Genomic DNA, 20,002 nt, shown 5'->3' with positions numbered 1-20,002 from the left:
AGATCATGGTTCATCTGTTTAGTCAATTAAACAAAATTGGAAAGAAAATCCCAAAATGAACAGGATGTACTTTTCTGATTCAGTAGCACATACTAAGGTTTTCCCCAGCACTTGTGCAGGTCTTTTAAAGCAATATTCGTAACCTTTCTAAAGATGTATATATGTTTTGAGGGGAATCTGATCCTTTTTAAATGCAGTATTAAAACTATAACTTTTGCAGCACATTGCATCTGTGTCTCACACTAAGCAATGTAATACTTGAGTCTTCTTACACTTAAGTATTTTAACAACATTTCTGAGGAATCACTCTACAGATACACTTCTGCTTTCTCCTGTAAATCCAGCATCTTACTGACATCAAATAAACAAAAACTGAACTCTGAACTCTCATTAAGTATAAACTTTAATCAAATGATCTTCTTCTAAAGTTAAGGATGGTATGATTTACAGTTGTAATGGATTACTGAAGATTTACAGTTGTAACGGATTACTGAAAATTGTTCATCACAAAACAATAAGCCCACAATTTGTGTTGATAACCCAGAATTTTAGTATGAAAAATGCATTCTCTATTTTGTTCGTTTTGTCATAATACCAGAACAACCAAGTACTGTGAATGTGATTATTTGGGAAACAAGCTTCCAGTAGCAGCTGAAATCACAGTTTCAACACACCGTTTTTAAGCAAAAATTGTAAAAAAGTCCTAAGGATCTTCCAATGTAGAGAAGAAAAAAAGAAGAAACAAGAGGTCTCTTTTACAGGTGGAAAACTTCTGCACTGAGGATTTAGACTTATTTTTCAGGATGGAGTGAGATACATTTATGGTCTCCTGAAATTACTGTGAGCAATGTGTATTTTTTTAAAGCTTTGTACACATTTCAATGCTGATTTACCATGACTCTAACTTGATCACAGAAAACAATATCGGAAGCCTTTGAGATGCCATCTTAGTCAACATCTAGACTGCTGGTTATCATTATGTTGCTTTAAAATAAACAATCTTCCCAATCTGAGATGACTGACTCCCTAGAAAAACCTTTTACATTTCCTGGAACATAGGAACAGTTAGTGTTACCAATTCCAACTGGATATATATCTCATTTTCAGGTGGCTGAGATGGAAATCACCTCTAATTGACCTACCCCAGGAGAGAGGAAGACTGCAAGGTTTGGTTCCTCACAGAAGATCAAAGCACAGAATCATTCTCCAGGTCCTCCTCCATCAAGCTGTACCATGAAATACATTCTTAGCAGCAGAAGAATCCCAGATAGGAAAGTTCACAGAGTATGGACCTTGCTCAACTATATTCATCTTGCCATAAGTAATTAATATTTATGCTTCTCAAGGATAAAACTGATTCGGAATACTTATGTACTGGAGCAATGCAAGCCAAAGTCTTACTATTAGTTAAGCAGACATAATTTAAAAGTTTGGACATGGCAGAAGAAAATGAGCACCTTTTGGCATATGGCTCAAAGAAAACTACCTAAATTATAGATATAACTGCATTTGCTGGCATTCATTCAGTGCTGCTACTATATTTGAAAATTAAACTTGATTTTATAGAACTGTACTCTACTGGTCTAGATCAGCAGTCAATTAAAGAACATCCCCTACAGGACAAATTCAATACTCAGGTAAGCCAGCATCATCATAAATAAACAGTCCATTTTTTCCCCCCCATCCATATCAACTTCAATGAATTTCTTCTAGTGAGTAGGAGCACTAGAAAGGACTTTTCCTCAATTAACTAGGAGTCCAGAATTTCCTAGGGAAGCTTCATTAAGTTTTGGCACTGAAACAAACACAAACCATCAGCCTAAAAACAGGAGGCAGGTAATGAGAAGTTGTATGAAAAGTAACACAGAATTTAAGATAGACTTTAGACATCCAGGAAAGAGGATGCACATGTGAACCAAGATGTGGTCCCTTCAGCAGAGATTGCTAGGACAGACAACTACCAAAACTCCGTTTTTTAAAGGGAGTGAGGGGAAGACAGATACCATTTTGGCAGTTTAAACAACCCTCTTTATCCCACAACTTTAAATGTAGTAATGACTGGTCAGTTGAAGTCAGAACTGCCCGAGAATCAGTACAGCAGCACATCAACAAGAGAAAAATCACACTGTGAATAGTAATAATAGGGATGGTTCTAGATGTTGCATTATGTAGCTCTTCTCGCCTTGCTATCAATGGAGTATCAATAGCAGTTGCTAAATCAGCAGGTGTTTCCAGTAGCAAAAGTGAATTTTGCAGTTTAGACAACACAAACCAGGCATGAACTAACTTATGATCACAAGTATATACCAAACTGCTTGGGATTCTGCTGTATGTACTTTTCATGTTGTAAATCATAAAATCCTGTATTCTTTACTTAGTCAAAACTGTGGCTGAAGTCAACAGGAGTTTTGAGTAATTTAAAAGGATTGCACACATCCCTTTATACAGAAGCTGCACATCCACTGGGAAGGGAAATAACCATTTGTTGCTACAAAAGCTACGTCTTCCTGGCACTGTTGTAAGATATCTATAAATATGGCTTAATTTACTTAAGAGCTCACCTGGGACCTGTACTTTTTGGACAGCTACTCGAAAACTAACGCAATAACCCAATGTATCAGTTGTCTAAAGGTAATATATGTATGTCAGATTTTAAATTTGTGAAAATTCACTTTGGCAGAGGCCGTGGCAGGGCTACAAATGGACTGGTATTCAGATGTAAAATGAAGATAAATCGATAAAAACCACTCAATATTGACTGTCAGAAATACTTACAATGAATATATTTCAATGAACACAATTTCATCTACAACTTCAACCCTCTGCTGTGAGCAGAGATATAAAAGCTATGACTTAAAATACATTAAATAACTTGCATTTTTAAGGGAAAAAAGAAGTCATGCACTGCAACAGATACTGATGTATATATATACACCTTCTTTGGGTTCCTGAGGCTGCTGAGACCAGAAAACGTAATTGTGAAAGTTAAATAAATCCCTGCCAGATAGGCAAAACCTCTGCAAAACACTTACACAGCATGAATACAAATTGACATACCAGAGCTATGAGACAATGCTAGAATCAGAGAATATCATTACAACATTAAACTGTTAATCACTGCTCATAATAAAACAACATGTTTATTCCATTGGTAAAATCACAACCAGGGAACATGCCCTATCTCTTCTAACATTAGGCTGGTACTTTCTGCCCTAATGTACATCTTCTAGGAGCTGACAGGCAATTCATCTTAAGATAAAAACCAAACTTCAGTATGATGACTGCTCTTTATGTCTAATGATTAATGTTACCATAAACTCAGACACTGATACCCACAATAGCTGCTTTCCTGCCCACCTCAGTAATAATTTCAGTAACTTTTTCGGAAGAGACACCCATGTTTGAGAAGTTTTGAAGGACCACTGCAATGGCCCTAAGCAGAGGTCCAATAAAAAAGAAAATATTTTAAACTCATGCACTGCTGTTATTGAGGAATTTAAAAACAGAAATACTTGAAACAAAGATACGGGGGATTTTCGGTTCAAAAAGGGGGAGTCCAGGAAAAATTGAGACGGCCATGAGAAAAAACCAACATACTGATTAAAAAATAATTACGTCACAGGTCTCAGGATCCTGCCGAATCCCCTCCACGCCACCCCTCCATCCTCCCAGCCTGGCCGCCTCTCGCGCTCAGCAGCCGCCCCCCGGGAGGGCGGCACGGACCCCTCCAGCCCCGGCAGGGCCAGAGCCGCCCCTCCACCTGCGGACACCGCGGGGATGCCCGCACAGACCCGGCTCTCCGAACCTGGCCCCTCCGCTCCGTCCAGCACCTCCCGGTGGCTCCTCCCGCGCCAGGGGGGTGTGCACACGCGGGGGCTCCCTCGGCCGCGGGGCTGGCAGTGCCAAGGGCAGGAATTTCCCCCTCCAGCATCCTCTCTTCCCTCCTGGCTCTACCCTTCCCCTCCGCGCATCTGCATTCTCTCTTCCTCTCCTCCTCTCCCCCTTCCCCGCGTTTCCATCTTCCCTCCTTGCCTTTCCCCTGCCCCTCATGGCATCTCTGACAACAGCCCCCCCACCCCGGGCCTCGCTTTGCCTGCCCTCCCCTCTCCCCTCTCCCGCCCCCAACCCGCCGAGGGCCAACTTGCCAGAGCCGCAGCCACCGTCGCCTCCCTTCCCTCGGCACTCGGAGCCGCGCTCGCACACACACACAGACACACAGACTCACAGGACACACAGGCAGGCAGGCAGACAGACGGCCGCGCAGACACGCGCATCCCGGGCGCACGGAGGTACCTATCCAAATCGCTCCCGCTCCTCCCGCTCGCAGCGCGCGCTGCCACCGCGCGCAGCCCCGGCACGTCGGGTCCCCCTTCCTCCTCCTCCTCTTCCTCCTCCTCTTCCTCCTCCCCCCCTTCCCTCCCCGCCCGCCCCCTTCGCCGACGCCAAAAAGAGGGGGGCAAAGCCGCCGCCCGCCTCGTCCCGCCCCGCCTCGTCGCGTCCCGTCCGCGCTGCCTCGTCCCGCCCGTCCCGTCCCGCGGGGCGATGCGCTCCCCGTGGGGGCTCCGCGGCCGCCCCCGTGCCCCCCGCACGCCGCGCTCGGGTTACCCTGCGGCTCCAGTCCTCTCCTGTTACGGATGCCCGCGGCGGGAGGGGAGGGGAGGGAGCCGAGCCCGGGGGGGCCGAGCCCCGGCGGGAAGCGAGGAACGCGGCCTCCGGAGAGTGCGCGGGGCGGGAGCTCCACGACTCCGGCAGCTCCGGGGGTTTCCAAACCGCGAGTTTCGGAGTGGGGGTTTTTTTGTTTGATTTTGGCTTGACATTCCCCCTTCCCTTCCCCCCTTCCATCTCCTTATTGATGTGGTTTGACGGCATTTTTTTTTTTTTTAATAGGTAGTGGAGCTGCCGTGGGCTTCTTCAATGTCCCCTTGAACCCAGATATACTTGCAAGGATTCTCATTGCCATCCTTCCTGTGAAGGAGCTCTGCTTTTTATTTTTGGTTTCAAACGAACTTAATTATCTTCTCAGCTCCTCTGCTGAAGATGAGGAACAGCTAACCCTCTCTTCTCATCAGTTTCCAGACCTCCACTGTAACCATTTTGCATCATTACTTTTCCTGGCTGAAGAGCTGTAGGTTGCTCGTGGGGGCCTTTGTCCGTAGACTGCTCTGTACCTCCTGTCACCCTCGGTGCCCTATTGAGCACGCTCCTGATCTACTAGGTCTTGAGTTGAAGAAATACACTGTCCTTAAGATGTGAGCAAACCATGGATTCATACAGTGGCACAATGATGTTTTTTCTTGACAACATTTTATGGGGAACTTTAGAGCACAGGAGCTGGATGTTTCTGTCATCATCCTGAGAATTTACTCATGCCAGCTCAGAGCCAGCCATTTTTAATGACTTGTTTCTCCATGTGCGTTATTTCACATTTGCCTATACTGTATTTCTTATAGTGCCCATTCAGTTTCGTAGTGCCCATATGTAGTTCTTCACAATCTTTCCTCTTAGTCCTGATAAATGACTACCACTGATGAACTTTGATATTTGACTCCATTCCCAGGTAAGGTATAAGAACATTGAACAGCACACCTTGCAGCACTGACCCTTGCAGAACTATCCAGCACCTCCCTCCATTGTGAGAACTGGTGATTTGAATTTTATCTTCTAAGCAATTACTGAGCTATACCAGGGCTTTCCCTCTTGTTGTTACTGCTTAGTCTCCTTAAAAGCCTTTGTCAAGAATCCTTTAGAAAACTGGTCTGATATGGAAATTAGATCACCCTTATCCACATTTTTGTTGACCCTTTCAGAGACCTCCAAGAGGTTTGTTTAAGGGAGGACTTTACAGAAGCAATGTTGACCCTTCTCAGATAGATTGCGTAAATCCAGGTGTCCTTTAGGTCTAACCCAATTAGTATCTGTATTTGGACAGTACAGTAATGAGGTTTGCAAATCTGTAGCTCTCCACATTCTGTATTGAAGTTTTATATCTCATATATATATATATATATATATATATATATATATATATATATATATATATATGAGATTTTATATCCTCCATTCTTCAGGTGCCAATGGGGTGTTACATGCTGCTATTGATAATTCAGCTACTGCATTCTCTGGTGAGATGATGCTCACACAGATGCTCACACAGAGGCACATTGCTACCTGAATGCTGTGATAGTGAAAAAGTTATACAATAAAACCTAACAGCATAAGGAAACTGAGGCATACATAGATGACTGCAGACCTGTAAGCTGGTGCTATTAGTGTAAGTAAGAAGTTATCCTAACAAGCAACCAGATGTGACCAGGACCCTCTTTGCAAATACATGTGTCTGAAAGCACTCTAGAGTATGGTACAGATAAAACTCCACCAAGGTCTTTGACACAGGGAACTGTGCCATTCTGCCTATTGGCAACCATCTGTTTTCTCTGATATTTTTTTCTAAATTCTCTGAATCAAGGATGCGCTTTTTTTAAGGCACATTTTTTACCTGCCACGAGCATGGGGCAGAGGAAGGAGGAAGGGAGACTAGTTCTGAACAGAGGTGTTTTAGCTGCACCATCTAGGAATGTTCCCAGGAATGTCTGCAGTTCAGACTGCCCACAGACAGGACTGCTACCTTTTGTCCTTCTAGGATACGGTACAGGACACAGTGCAGGACACATGCTAGAACCACAGTACATCCCCGTTCAGCCTGTTTGCAGAGAGCAGGTAGGAAAGGTGCAGCAAAGGAAAGCTGCACCTCTGCATGGACATGCATCACTGCTCGTGCCCTGCCCTGCAGCTGTAGGAGTCTGTTCCCCCACAAGACAGGTATGCCATCCAAATAGCAATATGGGGCTGTGGAGGAGAGAGAGGAAGAGGAATATGGGAGGTAGCATCCCTTTTGTATGTTTCACAGGTCTGACCATGTATGTTTGGTTTTTGGAAACTTCAGCTGCTAGAAATAAAATAAGCCAGTTATCAGAAGGAAAGAGAGAAATAAGTCTTCAGAACCATTGAAAAAGCTCTTCTCCAGGCCTCAGAATCATAAAATAAGCATAGTCCAGTCTCATGCTGTCTAAAGGCCTGAAGTTTTGGAGACTGGCAAAACAGGACTGTGGAGAAAAATCTCTGGTGCTCATAGCAACAAACAATATACTGCCAAAGGGGGAATTTTAGAGCTCCTTTTCTTGGGTTCGCACCCCTCTGTCTTTTTGTTCCAACAATTACCTTCTGTCCTTTTCCTGCTTACTGGCCTCATACAGGATTGGACTGAATTGTGTGACAGTTCAGTGGCACAGATTTTCTTCCGTTAGATAAAGCAATATCACAAATGAGACTGATACTCTTTGAACTTTTTTTCTTTTCCATATGAGAGGGATGCATGTACTTAGTTTTGATGAGGTAGCACAAGTCTAATATACCAGAGAGGAAATCAAATGTGAATTCCCTCTATATATTTTAGTGAGTTTGCCCATTGCTTTTAATATCTATTTTCAATGTTTACAACAGCAGAAGAGAATTATGGATAAAAGTTTTTGTTAATGCTCTGTAATTTTTTTACAGCAGTGCAGAGAGCTTCAGGTAGGGGGAAGGAGGACTTATCTTTGCCAGAGTATAGCCTTCCCTTATTTTTACTGTGAAGTTAAAATACCTTTACCTAAATAATGAATTGCAAGATTAGTTGGTATTGTCCTAAAAACTCTGAAAGGAGGAAGAGTATAAAAATAGCTGCATTAACCCAATATTTGTCAAGAAAAATGGTTATTTTTAAACTCAAATGACAGTTCCTCACCCGTTCATTCTATTTCAGGCCTGCTTTGTGTGCCTGTGAACTGAAGAGGTATTATCCCAGGTATTACATCATTTCTCCTCCAGTGACTGACCAATTTACATCCCGAGACTATGCTGAACATGTAGGAAAAATTGACAAAAACAGATCCTGAGATTAGTGTGACGTCTCAGAAAACCTCAAGGAAATGCGATTGCATATCTGAACTTCTGCTTGCAGGGGACTGCAAAACTGAGGATGTTTTTATACTTTTGAGCCTGTGGACATGAGACTGAAGTCAATGGTAACGGCAGACGCTCAATATCTCTGAAAACTGGGCCACGTGCTTATGTGAGACCCTGTTATTATACAAAAAGGCTCTTATTTCTACTCTTTTTATCTCTGCCATATAAGCTGACCTAGTTTACAATCTGCCTCTGTACAGATGTGTGCACTTCCATGGGCAGAAAGAGGACAGAAGCATTGCCAACAAAGAGTGCCTGGAGTTAGGAAGGGGAAGAGACACAGGGCGGCTCAGGATGGGGAGATAATGAGAAGGAAATGAAAGACAAAGATGTTTGGAGGAGAGGAGAGGAGAGGAGAGAGAAATAGGGAGAGAAAAAAGCAAAGCTGTGTCCATATCTGCTGCTCCTGTTTTATCCAGGAGACAGGAGCTACTCAGAGTCTTTGCTTTGGGAGCTTGTCAGTATGTGGGAGCCTTGTTACAGTGAGGCAGATTTTTTTATTGTTATGCAGTGAACTTTCAAACGGAGAATAATTCAAAGGGGATACCTCTTCCTATTAAAAATTCTTTCAGGTTGCTGTTTTACAGCCCAGCACACTATTCTTGTTGTCTGTGAACTCCCAAAGATGCTGAGAGCAATGCAGAATAAAGAAGGGAAAGAAAATATGGTGATAATGATGCTGAATATGCCAGGCACTTCTATATCATTTATAAAATGAAATGCAGTCCTGAAAGGTGATGCCTGATATGGTAGCCTCCACACCGAATTTACTGAATATGAAAAATGAGTTTTGCTTGGGATGCAGATTTTTAAGTGTGTTAGAAGGCTGTCAGAAATTTTGTGATTAGATTAATTTTCTTGTGGTTCTGGCCATTTATCTGACTGCAGAATAACATGCAGATGAGCTGGATGAGGGAAAGCACCAGCTTGTAATAATCTGTGTGAGATGAAAATGGTACTTCAGTGTATTCTCTGTGCATTTATAAAGCTAATAAATGCAGAGATCCATCAGTCAGTTAGCAGAGGAGCTGTAGGAAGTTTGGAGGTCACATTCATAAATGCTTTGTATTCAGTGCAGTGATTAAATGTTGCGAATTACAGAGGCAGGGAGCTGATGGTAGAGAACTGACCAGAGATCCCTGTTCTATTCCTGGTGTTGCTGTTGACTCGTGATGCGAGTGAAGGCAAGTCACTTTCCTTTATTTATCTGTATGAGTTGATGAATTTTAGGACAGGGACTGCCTGTTAGTGGAAGTTTGCAGAACATAATAGGACTTCAGCTGTGATAGTATGCACAGTTCATACACAGTATGAACTTTAAAATTATTTTCTGAAGCTATTCACCTGACTAACAGGCACATTTACACACATTTATTATGTGGTAGAATACCTTGGCAAGATCTCTATCAGCAACTAGCTACATGAGTAATCTCATTGACTTAATGTGACTCCTTGAGTGAGTCATGTTTTAGTACTCCCTCCATAAGCTGTTTTAGTCATCATTGGCTTACAAACTATGTGCGTAGCCCTGCCAGGACTTACCACACAGTGTAGTGTATTTTACTGCAAGCAATTCTCTCACAGGAGTAATACCCAGTAGTAACTGTGTAATCTACACACACATTAAGAAGTTACTATGTTCTGCAATTGCAAAACCAGCCAAGTTTCACTGGCATCACGTTATCTTTGATTCATACAAACTATTAGTGCCCCTTCACAAGAAATTCAAAGAAGTATTCAGTACCTGTGATATGGTAAGGAAAAAAAAAATCTGTTTTATCGCAACATGCAGGGTACCACTGCAGAACTGACTCATGACTCTCCTTCCTTCTGGAAACTGCAGTCATTGCAAATCTGGAGCTGTAAGGTTTCACTTAAAGTTCTTTACAGTCTTATTCCAGCTAATGTTTCTGCTTTGATTATTCCTGCCTTATCTTTGTCTCTTTGTACCCTCTTCTACAATAGCCCCTGTTTCTTTCCTCTGTTGTGGGCTTTGTGACTCCTTTCAGTCTGCTCCTTTTCCTAAGTGGAGGGAAAAAAACCCCATTCAGTAGAATCCCTCTTTTATTCTACAAACCCCTCTTTCAAGTCATCAGTAACATCAACATAAGGCAGTCCTGAGAGATGGTTTGCCAATGTCCAGCTTGCCTGATTGAGCCTGATCTTCCTCAGGGGCAGGAAGTATATCTCTAGATATTTTTTGAATTACTATGTACATAGGAAGAGCCATATAAATATAGTACTACTTGTTACCACAGCACTGCATATTCAACATTTATATCAACTGCTGGGGCAAGATAATCACAGACTACAGTACTTCAACAATTATGTACAGTTGCATATTGTTCCTCCAACTGAACAGGCATAGCAAAAAAGATTTAAAGAGCAGTCATTATATTAGAAATAGGGAACCTCTGTAACTCTTCTGTACAATACTTGAATAGCATATTCTCACAAAGAGCATTTGTCTGTGAACTAAAAAGCTTGATCCGAAGCCCAGTGGAGACTCTTCCAATGCATTCAATGAGCTTTGGATTAAGTCCTTCCTGAGGAACAGATGCAGGGTTTTATTCACTACTACTGGAACAATAAAAATGACAAGACAAAGAATAAAGTTGTCTGCAGAAAAGAAAGCACTGTTGTCCTGCAACAGCTTAAATACATTAGGCTCTATAGTTAAATGAAAGTCCTGTAGAGTTAGTCAAATTGTTTGTGCAGCTGATTCACAAAATGTACAGTCCAGAAATGTTTAAGTATCCACACATAAACACAAAACCTCAGTGTATTTCACTGAGTATTCAACTTTGTAATATTTGCAAGGACTGAGTTATAAAGATAACCATAAATTCCAGTTGTTCAAGCAAAACTAACACAGAAATACTTTGTTGCCATTAATCATCAAAATTGTGATGGAAGAAAGAACTGGATTTTTTTTTATATACCATAGCACTTAGACGGTTCTGAAGTGTTTGCTGAGACCTCAGCTAGAAATAGGCTTTCCTTTAGTAAGGTTATCTCATTCAACATAATGATTTCTGATCTGTCCCATGATGTTAACAAAATGCAAGCAATAGTAAGTGTTAAGGTGCAGAGACATTTTCCCTTGCAGGAAAAACTGGGTCCAAAGTCACCCCACGATGAAGAGTCAGATAAGGAGATAAGCAACTCTGGGCAACACAGGAGAGTAGGCTGAAGTAAAAGTGGCAGCAAATGAGAACAATTAGGAAAAAGTAAGCTGGGTGGAAATCTGGGACTTGCAGCAGAGACAAAATAAGGAGGGAATCTGAGGCTTTCAAGAGGCCTTTGTGGATCTTGTGAAGAGATCTAGTTGTAGAGAAAGAGTGAAAGCTGTGTTTTTGAAATACCTGCATGGATTTATGTAGAAAGTAGAAACTAGGAAAGAAGGCTACATTAAAATAGGTTGCAGTCCCAGCAAAAAAGACCCTCATAATGAATATATGGAGAGACAGATGGAATTTGAAAGACCTGAGGAACTGGCAGGGTCTGGGGCAAGAAAGTGTGATGAGCAAAAAAAGATGTAACACAAAACTTTTATACCAGGAAAGAAAACAGAGAATCAAAATCTGACAACTAATACTACTTCTGTAACTATTAAAAATAATACCATTTAAACTTTACCTACTCATATTGAAATGTTCAAGATGTTTTCAGCTCCCAAGTAGCAGCCTCAGAAACAAGTCAGTTTTCTTAAATTCTGTACATTCAATTACCAGGCAAAGCCAATACAGTCCTTGCTCCAGTTCCAAACACTAACTAAATGCAGAAAGGCACATTTATCATGCCATCTTTTCCTGGAGCTTTGCTGCAGATATGCTCTGACTAATGCAGAAGAGAAATCCTTCTGCCTTTGCTTTTACTTCCCTGTTGGGGGACCCTATCAGCCCCCAGCGACTGATATCCCTACTACGTAGAACAGCAGGATCCTCTTGCCATATTCCTAACATTTTCACCTTTATGTTGCTACAGCCTTAATGAATGGTCCTGCAAATTCTCGATACCTTTCAGTCTTCTGAGTTTTGCACATTGAAGTACAAATCTTAAGCAGTTACGCTGCCTTCTCAACACATTCTACCAAGCCTTCCTTATACTCAGGGCTGGATGCTTGTTCCTTCCAGCACTGTTGCAATGGTGTTAAATTCCACAACTGGAACGTGTCAGCTGTTGCAGGGTGGATGGCAACACTAGAAGTGATTGAGAATACCGAGACTACCTGAAGGTTCTCAGAAAGTCAGAGACAAGCGGATAATATTTCAAAGAAGAGGGTAATAATTTCAAAGAAGAAATTGTTTGTCTCATGAGAAAGACTGTGTTTTTTTCCTTTCAAATAACAGTACCATGCTTTCCTAAAGACGTGCCCCCTTCTTGAATTAGAAGGGGAACAGGCACAGTGGCCAAACCCATGGCCAGCCTTAAGCCTGCTGTTTCTGCAGTAAGATGAGGTCTTAGCTTCACTACATTTTCTGATCATCAGAAGTGCAATCAGGCAAAATAAAACTATAATAAGACAATACGAGAAGCTGATAATAAGTCTGCTGATTAAATATACTCAGTATTCTGTATGGAAATCCACCTCTGCACTACAAAACTGCTGTGCTTTTTAATGTCTAACTAACATGCTGTTGGAGAAGGCAATCTTATTTGTCTTCGAGTATGGAGGTAGGGGGGCATGTTTTACACAGGTGGCAAAGCTTGTCAGTCTTGTTACTTTGCTTTGACAGTTTCCATAAGAATTCACAGAGATAAAATTACAATGCCAGAGATCAAACATAATGTCTCCTATCACTCTGAGTGACTGACAGGTCTCTAGTTTCCCTGACCAATGTTGTCTGCCTCCACTATCAGGATACAAAGATGCACTTGGGAGGAATTAGAAGAAATAATTGGAAATGAACTCTTAGTTGTGTTCTGTGACATGCAGGACAGTGACTCAGATGAATCCTTCTCTCTGTTACCCAACCCAGCTCTGCTGACTTCAGCACAAGGTGAACTTCAGCAAGGACCAGGGATTGAGAGTGCAGCCTGGGAAAGCAGTGATGAGAGCTGGCAGGAGTCATCTGGGGAAAGCATCAGCTGCAGAAAGTGAACTACTCTGCTCTTTGAGGTTGCCTTGTACCTTCCCTTGGTGTTTTACTGCATACTATGTCTAAGTTTCAGCAGCACCCCTTCACGGCTGGCATAATGGCAAGATATGTCTGAAACTGCCTGAAGGGTCAGGAAGAAGGGGGTATAAAGCCATGCAGGCTTACACTTCAGAAGATGACCAGAGACTTTTGGTGTTTGGCCTCACAATCTTCAGATAAATGTACTGTGCAGAAAGAGCATTTCCATTATAAACTGATCCAGAGTGCTCAAAATATCAAAGCCTCTGTCATTTTGAGTTATCTGTAAAGTTTTCATCCATAGCACATTTATGGCAGCAGGGTGAGAGTGGATGAGGGGAAGGGGTATATCCTGGATCTGCTTGATTTATTGTTTGTTTGTTTATTTGTTTTTGAGCAGCTGCACAGTGAAGTTAATTAATCTTTCCAGAAATTTCTGGACTTACTGTGGTCATTTGGTGATATAACATTTCATAACACCAATGAAAAAGCAAATTAAATTTCTGTATCTCTGATAGAACTCAACAGCAAAATACTAGCATTCCTTTCCCTGCAAAACAAATTCTTTCAGCCAACTGCTGATCTTTTTATGGTCCTAAAGGTCTTGTTGAAATTAGAAGTTGTTCACCAAGATAATTTCTCAGCCTCTTGTACAGCAGTATTGCAGAAAAACCAAATGGTATATATGTACATCTTCTTCCTTATTACCAGTCAGCAGCAGTAATGGTGGAAAAATAAAGACAACCAGCTGCAGTTTATACTACTCCCACGCACATGCACTTCTTTTTGAGCAAAAGCTGCAAGAATGGCTCAGTAATGAAGTACATGGTATTCTGAACCTGAACTCTAAAAGAGCTGCAGGCATAACAGGGTGTGTTTTAAATGCAACAATGAAGAGGCAGCATTTTGCTATTTAGAGAAGAAGAAAGAAACATAAAAAAACCTCGCCAAGATCCTTCATAAACTTTGTCTTGTCCAGCAGTAGGTTCAGTTTGGCTAGTTCTGAGCATGTTACATGGAATGGTTCTTTTGTATGATCATGTTTTTCCCTTCTTGTAAGGGAGAATGTTGCAAGTGTAACATTTGTTTACTGATCCATATCCTGTCTTCACTGGCCATGAATGTCATTACCTATTGGATGTATTAATTTTCTACGCTTTATTAGAAGCTACACAAATTACTATTGACTTGAACCAGACAATCAAGAACACAGCCAGGACCTAAGCGTAGCTTATTGCTTCTTTGTTCGTTAAAGTCGAGAGGAACTTTACAATGAAAATAACAGATATATCAAGAATTCTCTTTCCTGTTTCTATTAACTGAAAATCGACTTTCTCTTGGTATTATCTAAAGAATATTGCAACTAGGTTTGCATAGGTTATTGTCAGAGTTGATCTAAAATTAATAGTTTTCTTATACGAAAATAGCATTTCCTGTTTGACATATTAGCAATAGAACGGACAATCATTTTGGATTTATCTCTCTTGGCAAATGCAAGCTTAGAAGAGTTTATATCCATCTGCTCCATATAGTCTTTGCCTCAAACATCAGGATCATCCTTTTCACAAGTTGTTAGCACGTTATTAAAGAAAATTTCAGCTCTTTGCCATTTGCTATCCATGCAGGTAAGGATACTCTCATGGACTTTATTGACCTTCCTGTGCTAGCACTTTGCTGATTCTGCTCACGCTGCATTAGTGCCAGCACTGAGTCAGCCTCCCTCTTACAAAATTCTGTCACTAAATGTCCTCCCTCAGCGGGGGGTCTTTATTAAAAAAAGGAGACCTCTGTTTTAAAACCAAGGAGGAAGCAATGCTAAGTCAGATTTTGTTCTGCATGATGTTACACTCCCAAGCATTGGAAGTACCGTGTTATTAAAACAAATTGCATTCCACAGTCATTGAGCATTTTTTCCCCCTCTTCCTTAAGTATGACCTTAACTTACGCCAGAGAACGTTAAAGGCTGATTAAACTCTCAGAGCTTTCCCAGCAGCCCTGGAGGTCCTTGCAATATACAACTGCCTCGAAGTGATACTACATTGAGCAGAGCACTGATAGCAACCAGGGCAAAACATCTGTGAATGCCTGTGCAAATTCATGCTCCAGCTGCAATCAGAATTATTTAAATATCGGATTTAACCATAACATGAAAGTTCAATTTTGACTTCTTTGCATTATCAATTTGAAGCTTACTTTTATTGCTTGTGTTGTAAATTGTTTTCCTAAAGAAAGGTAGATTCTTATTGACTGATATCCTCAGGGACATGTTGATTTGCTGCTTTATATAGATATAACTTTAAATTTGGTCATTGTTTTCAATAGCCAAGAGTGTGAAATTTTGTGCTATGTTGTCCATTCTAAATTGTTAACCACATGTAGTCAGATTCATATTTGTTCCTAGCAGATCTGTTTTGTTTTGGTATTTTTTAAACATCATCTTATTCCACCCCCTTTGGGATTTAATCAGCACTTAAATAAAACCTGGATTTTGAAAAAATTAATTTGTTCCTTAAAAAGTAAAAGAAAACAAGTTAATATTATAAGAAATATGTGTTTGTTTACATTTTCCTCATTAATAGAAATTATTCAGCAGATGCTGGTTTTAGCTGATTATTCACCATGGCCTTTAAGATCTTAAAGCTAGCTGGTGTGAGCTTGTCACACCAGTTTTTACTCATAGACCACAAGAAGAAATAAACTTTCTGCATTTTTATCTTTAAATGCTTCTCTGAACAAAGTGTTAGTTATTGGGCTAAATTTCACTAAATGTAATTAAAAACAAAACAAACAAAAAACAACTCTACTTTTATAGCAGATGTATGAAATATGCTTTATCAGTCTCGTCTGAACTGGTTTAACAGCCTTGATTGCTATTTTAATTTAATTTAAAGAAGTGTGAAAGATTAAAATAAATGTAGGCATTAATATGGGCTACTTGTATTCAAGTTTGCATCTTTATTTTAAAATGTCCAACCTATGATAAAAAATTTTTGGAGAGGCTTCTAGTTTTTAACATGGCTGGTTTTGTCTTTAGACAAAAACTGCTTCACGGTCAGCAATATCAGCCACCCTGAAGATGAACATCCTGGCCCTGCAGGAATTCACCAGCCTATTCTCTGCCTGTCCAGTCTCAGTATCTTGCTGACAAATTCTTTTGCTGCTGTTAAAAACACATGGCTGCACGTGATCACAGTGAGAATGACAAAGAAACAGGAGTATTCCCATCACGGCTTTGCCAGCAAAACTGTATCTCCACATGCCACCCAACCACACCAGGCTACCAGGTGAGGGCAATGCTTCTCAAATACTTGCCCTCCTCCTGCACCAGCTGCTCCAACAGAGCTGTCCTGCATAGGAAAGGAGGTGGGGTAGCAGTAAGTGCAGAGGGGCCTGAGAAGAAGTGAACGTGCAAGGGATGTCAGTGAGGAAGGATAGGTCATTGGTTTGACTGCATCTTCTGTAAACTGCCAGGATTATTTAACAAAACCTTGCAAGAGATTTACTTTTACTGAAAATCCTCCTAATCTGAACCATTGCACTAGACTTCCAAATAATTAGAAAGAGGTCCTGTGGTAGCCAAGTGAGTTCAGTTTACACCAATAGGGTCTGCTGTGCAAACTGCTTCCACCATGACAACCTCATTGCAGCTGAAGGTGTGGCGCACTCTATTGAGCATGGGGTGCCAGCAAGCATTATATCTGAGCACAGTGCAGATCCCTGTGCCTCCCAGAAGGACACAGTGAGAGAAAACTTACCCCTGCACCCTCTTTGGCTTCAGAACTTTCACAGGAGCATGATGCCAGTGGGTCCCCCAGATGCATAGCCAATCCTCCTGCACCTACAAAACCAAAGACATTTATTGCCCATGGGAGAATATGCATGGCTGAGAGGTTGCTTTGCTTTGGATCCATTTCTACCCGCTGTGCTCTGTCACCAGCCTTGTCAGTGTTGTTAAAGAGAGCAGAAAAGGTACAAAAACAATGACTGAGAAATATCTTTGCCACCTGGAGACAGCTCTGCATGCTGCATAGATGCAGCCACCTCTAGGAGAAAATGCAATGGGTGCTTAGTGTGTTGGCACAGTGCGCCATGGCTCAGGAAGGACGTATTCCATTTCAGACTGCCCAGTGGCCATCCCTCTCCCTAGGATGGTGCTCAGTGCTATGGCTGCCCTGGTCCCTGGTGGGGGGTGGGGTGGCTCTGTCTGTCAGGTCCAGCCTTGTCAGACCCAGAGAGCTCCGGACACTGGTTGCTCTGCGCTCACCTGTGTTGCTGTGCTGAGGGTGCTCACACCATCCCCTGGATAAGCTTGTCCTGTCTTGGGGAGTAGCCAGAGGACCTTTCATCACTTCTGTGTATCCAAAGAGTAGGGACACTAAGAGTACCTAGGACCCTAACTAATTGCATCTTATTAATGAATGTTGTTTGTCATCCAGGCAGTAGTTACCACTGCTTATCAGGTGATATCAGGTCACAAGCACAGCTCACAGAGCATGATGCGGGCAGCCTGTTAGTCCTGTCTGGAAGAACCTCTGTACTTTTATTTCTACATCAAGTTTAAGCCTTGAAAAAGGTAAGAACATATTCACTAATTTCACCTTCAGGGACAATCTTGCGTAAGCATAGCTGGTGACAGACAGCTGCTTGATTGCTTTTGGGATTTCCATAGCAATGGCAATAATTGCAATAAATAATGGTGGACTAGAGTCATATTAAATCAGTAAATACTTTCTAAACTGCAAAATTAAATTATAGGGGTTACATCATCTCCTCTGTAGAGGAACAGGATGTATAAGGATTTGTGTATCATCTCCAGTAGATCTATTGAACGTGCACATTCACACTGAGAATACACTGAATAATTTTCTGTGCATACCTACTAAATTTGAAATAGGTCTCAAGTAATAATACAGCTTGAAATGGCTCTGCAGCCCTTGGTCAATACAAAGATAATTATTCATGCCCTCTGCAGCTATTCAATTCTATAATCTTGAGCGTGTCTCTTCAACCCACTACTGTTTATGTATATGCCACAGTTGTGTTATGATTACTTATGCAAAAGGATCTGTGAATCAGAGGTGCCCCTTGCTTATTTGTTGCTCCAGTACACAGTGGCACATGCTAACTGTGCTAGCTTGAGCTGTAGTTTACCTATGGATGTGCAGAGACACCACAGACCTGTATCTTGCTTTCTAACAATATTGGCTGGGGGCAGCCTCAGACAGACATCTTTTGCTCTGGAAGAAGAATATCAAAAAGTGCCAGTGAAACTTCTGTTCCAAAATCCCTTAAGTGCTTTTAACTTTTTCCTGCACAGGCTCTTTGGAGCTGACCTCTCCTCTTCCCACACGTCAGCCTGTAGTGTCCATGTAGTTTACAGAGCCACAGAGCATTGCTGCTTTGGAAGTGGTGCTGCAGGAGAAGCAACTAGTGTATTTTGTCCTGATTTTTTTGTTTGTTTGTTTGTGTTTTTTGTTGTTGTTGTGGTTTTTTATTTATTTATTTCCAGCTCTCTTTGATATCTTTATTTATGCTAATCTCAGGTCAAAAGGATCCCCCTTGTTATACATCTATAGGACATTTTAGCACATTGGGCCTCTGTCTACTGATACTTATAAGTTCTCCTGCTATCCAAACATAGATATAAAATAGACCTGTGTGCCTTTTTTTTTTGCCATTTCAGTAGAGCTTCCCTTCACACCCAGGACACACTGCATCTTTTTCTGCAGTACATTTGGAATTGTGAGGCCTTCAGCATGTAGTCCCTGAATGGACACCTCCGCACTACCTCGTAGCTGTAGGAGCAGATCAAAGGATGTGATCAGTTGTCACTGAAGTCTCTAAATCTGTATTATAAATATTTTCAGGACTTAATGCCCATTAGATTTAGTCTGATTCTTTAGAGTGAATGTTGCCACAGAGTCAGAAGGGGTAATACTTGATTAGAACATTTGTGTTTACACTAGATTTGAAAAGTATTGAATGTGACCTTGCATCAGAGTTTATGGTTTGGTTTCCTCCCAAAGCACTCTTGTGTGTAATTCAGCAGTCGCATCATGTAGTGTGAATCACTCCACATCCGAACCAAGTGCAAGTGTGGTTGCAGAGAGAGGGATCACTTCACTAAAAAGCATACTACTGTTCTCTGACGGAGTGATGTATGTGCAGCCTATGGCCACCGAAAAGGAGCAGTCTGGTGACTAGGATTCTAAATGGAGATGTGGGTTGCCTAATTGTACACTTGTGCCACAACTAGCATTCTGCATAATCCTTGGAAGGCACTGGCATTGACTTAAGTTATCCACTTGTAAGTGATATTCCCCACTGATGTGGCAACACATGAAAGATTAAGAAGAATGCAGTACAGTGGTAATAAATGTACTTAAATAGAAAAAAAAGGTCATGACAGTCTGAGGCCTAGAAATTAACACACAAAAGAAAATGGCATATTTCTCACAAATCTCAATAAATAAATCAATGCCATAAACCTGAAGAGACTTCATCCCCACACTGTATTTACTGATAAGCCATATCTCCTACAGCATGGACCTTGGACTTGATTTGCATGAAGGACACAGCAACTTTATAATCACCCTTAGATTAAAATAAATAAATATTCAAGCTTTTTCATATTCATGGACATGTTTTAAAGGCCCAAATAATACCAGTTCCTGCTGCCATTAGCACAGCTAAAGTTTTATGTCTAATTGTCTGTACAGCAGTGATGAAGTAACTCAACCAGAACAGCTGCAGGGCAGCTCCATCAGCACTATTGGGGCCCAGTGGCTTTTCATCCACCTCAGTGCATGCAAGCTCCACTTCTGTGTGCCACTGTGCTGACTTATTTGTTTCCTTTTATTTGCTGTTGATTTCAACTG

General features: G+C 41.5%; 1 protein-coding gene across 5 annotated transcripts in view; it reads right to left on the bottom strand.

Annotated features, from left to right (window-relative positions):
- LOC114069919 (A-kinase anchor protein 2-like) overlaps positions 1-20,002 on the bottom strand; it is a 157,130-nt gene that overhangs the window by 90,821 nt on the left and 46,307 nt on the right. For 3 of the 5 annotated variants that reach the window (XM_027907553.1, XM_027907085.1, XM_027907242.1), the window contains one exon: positions 16,880-16,962. In XM_027907553.1, coding sequence (XP_027763354.1) covers positions 16,880-16,962 — 83 coding nt within the window. Of the gene's footprint in view, positions 1-3,805; positions 3,826-4,605; positions 4,681-16,879; positions 16,963-20,002 lie in introns of those variants that run through there. The other 2 variants (XM_027907317.1, XM_027907400.1) reach the window with 2 other exon arrangements.

Source organism: Empidonax traillii, unplaced genomic scaffold (genome assembly GCF_003031625.1).
Source record: "Empidonax traillii isolate 1590-97213 ecotype Southwest subspecies unplaced genomic scaffold, ASM303162v1 scaffold3:size4013460, whole genome shotgun sequence".
Lineage (NCBI taxonomy): Eukaryota > Metazoa > Chordata > Aves > Passeriformes > Tyrannidae > Empidonax > Empidonax traillii.
The sequence above is the reverse complement of the archived record's forward strand: the minus strand, read 5'-3'. Positions and strand labels throughout refer to the sequence as shown.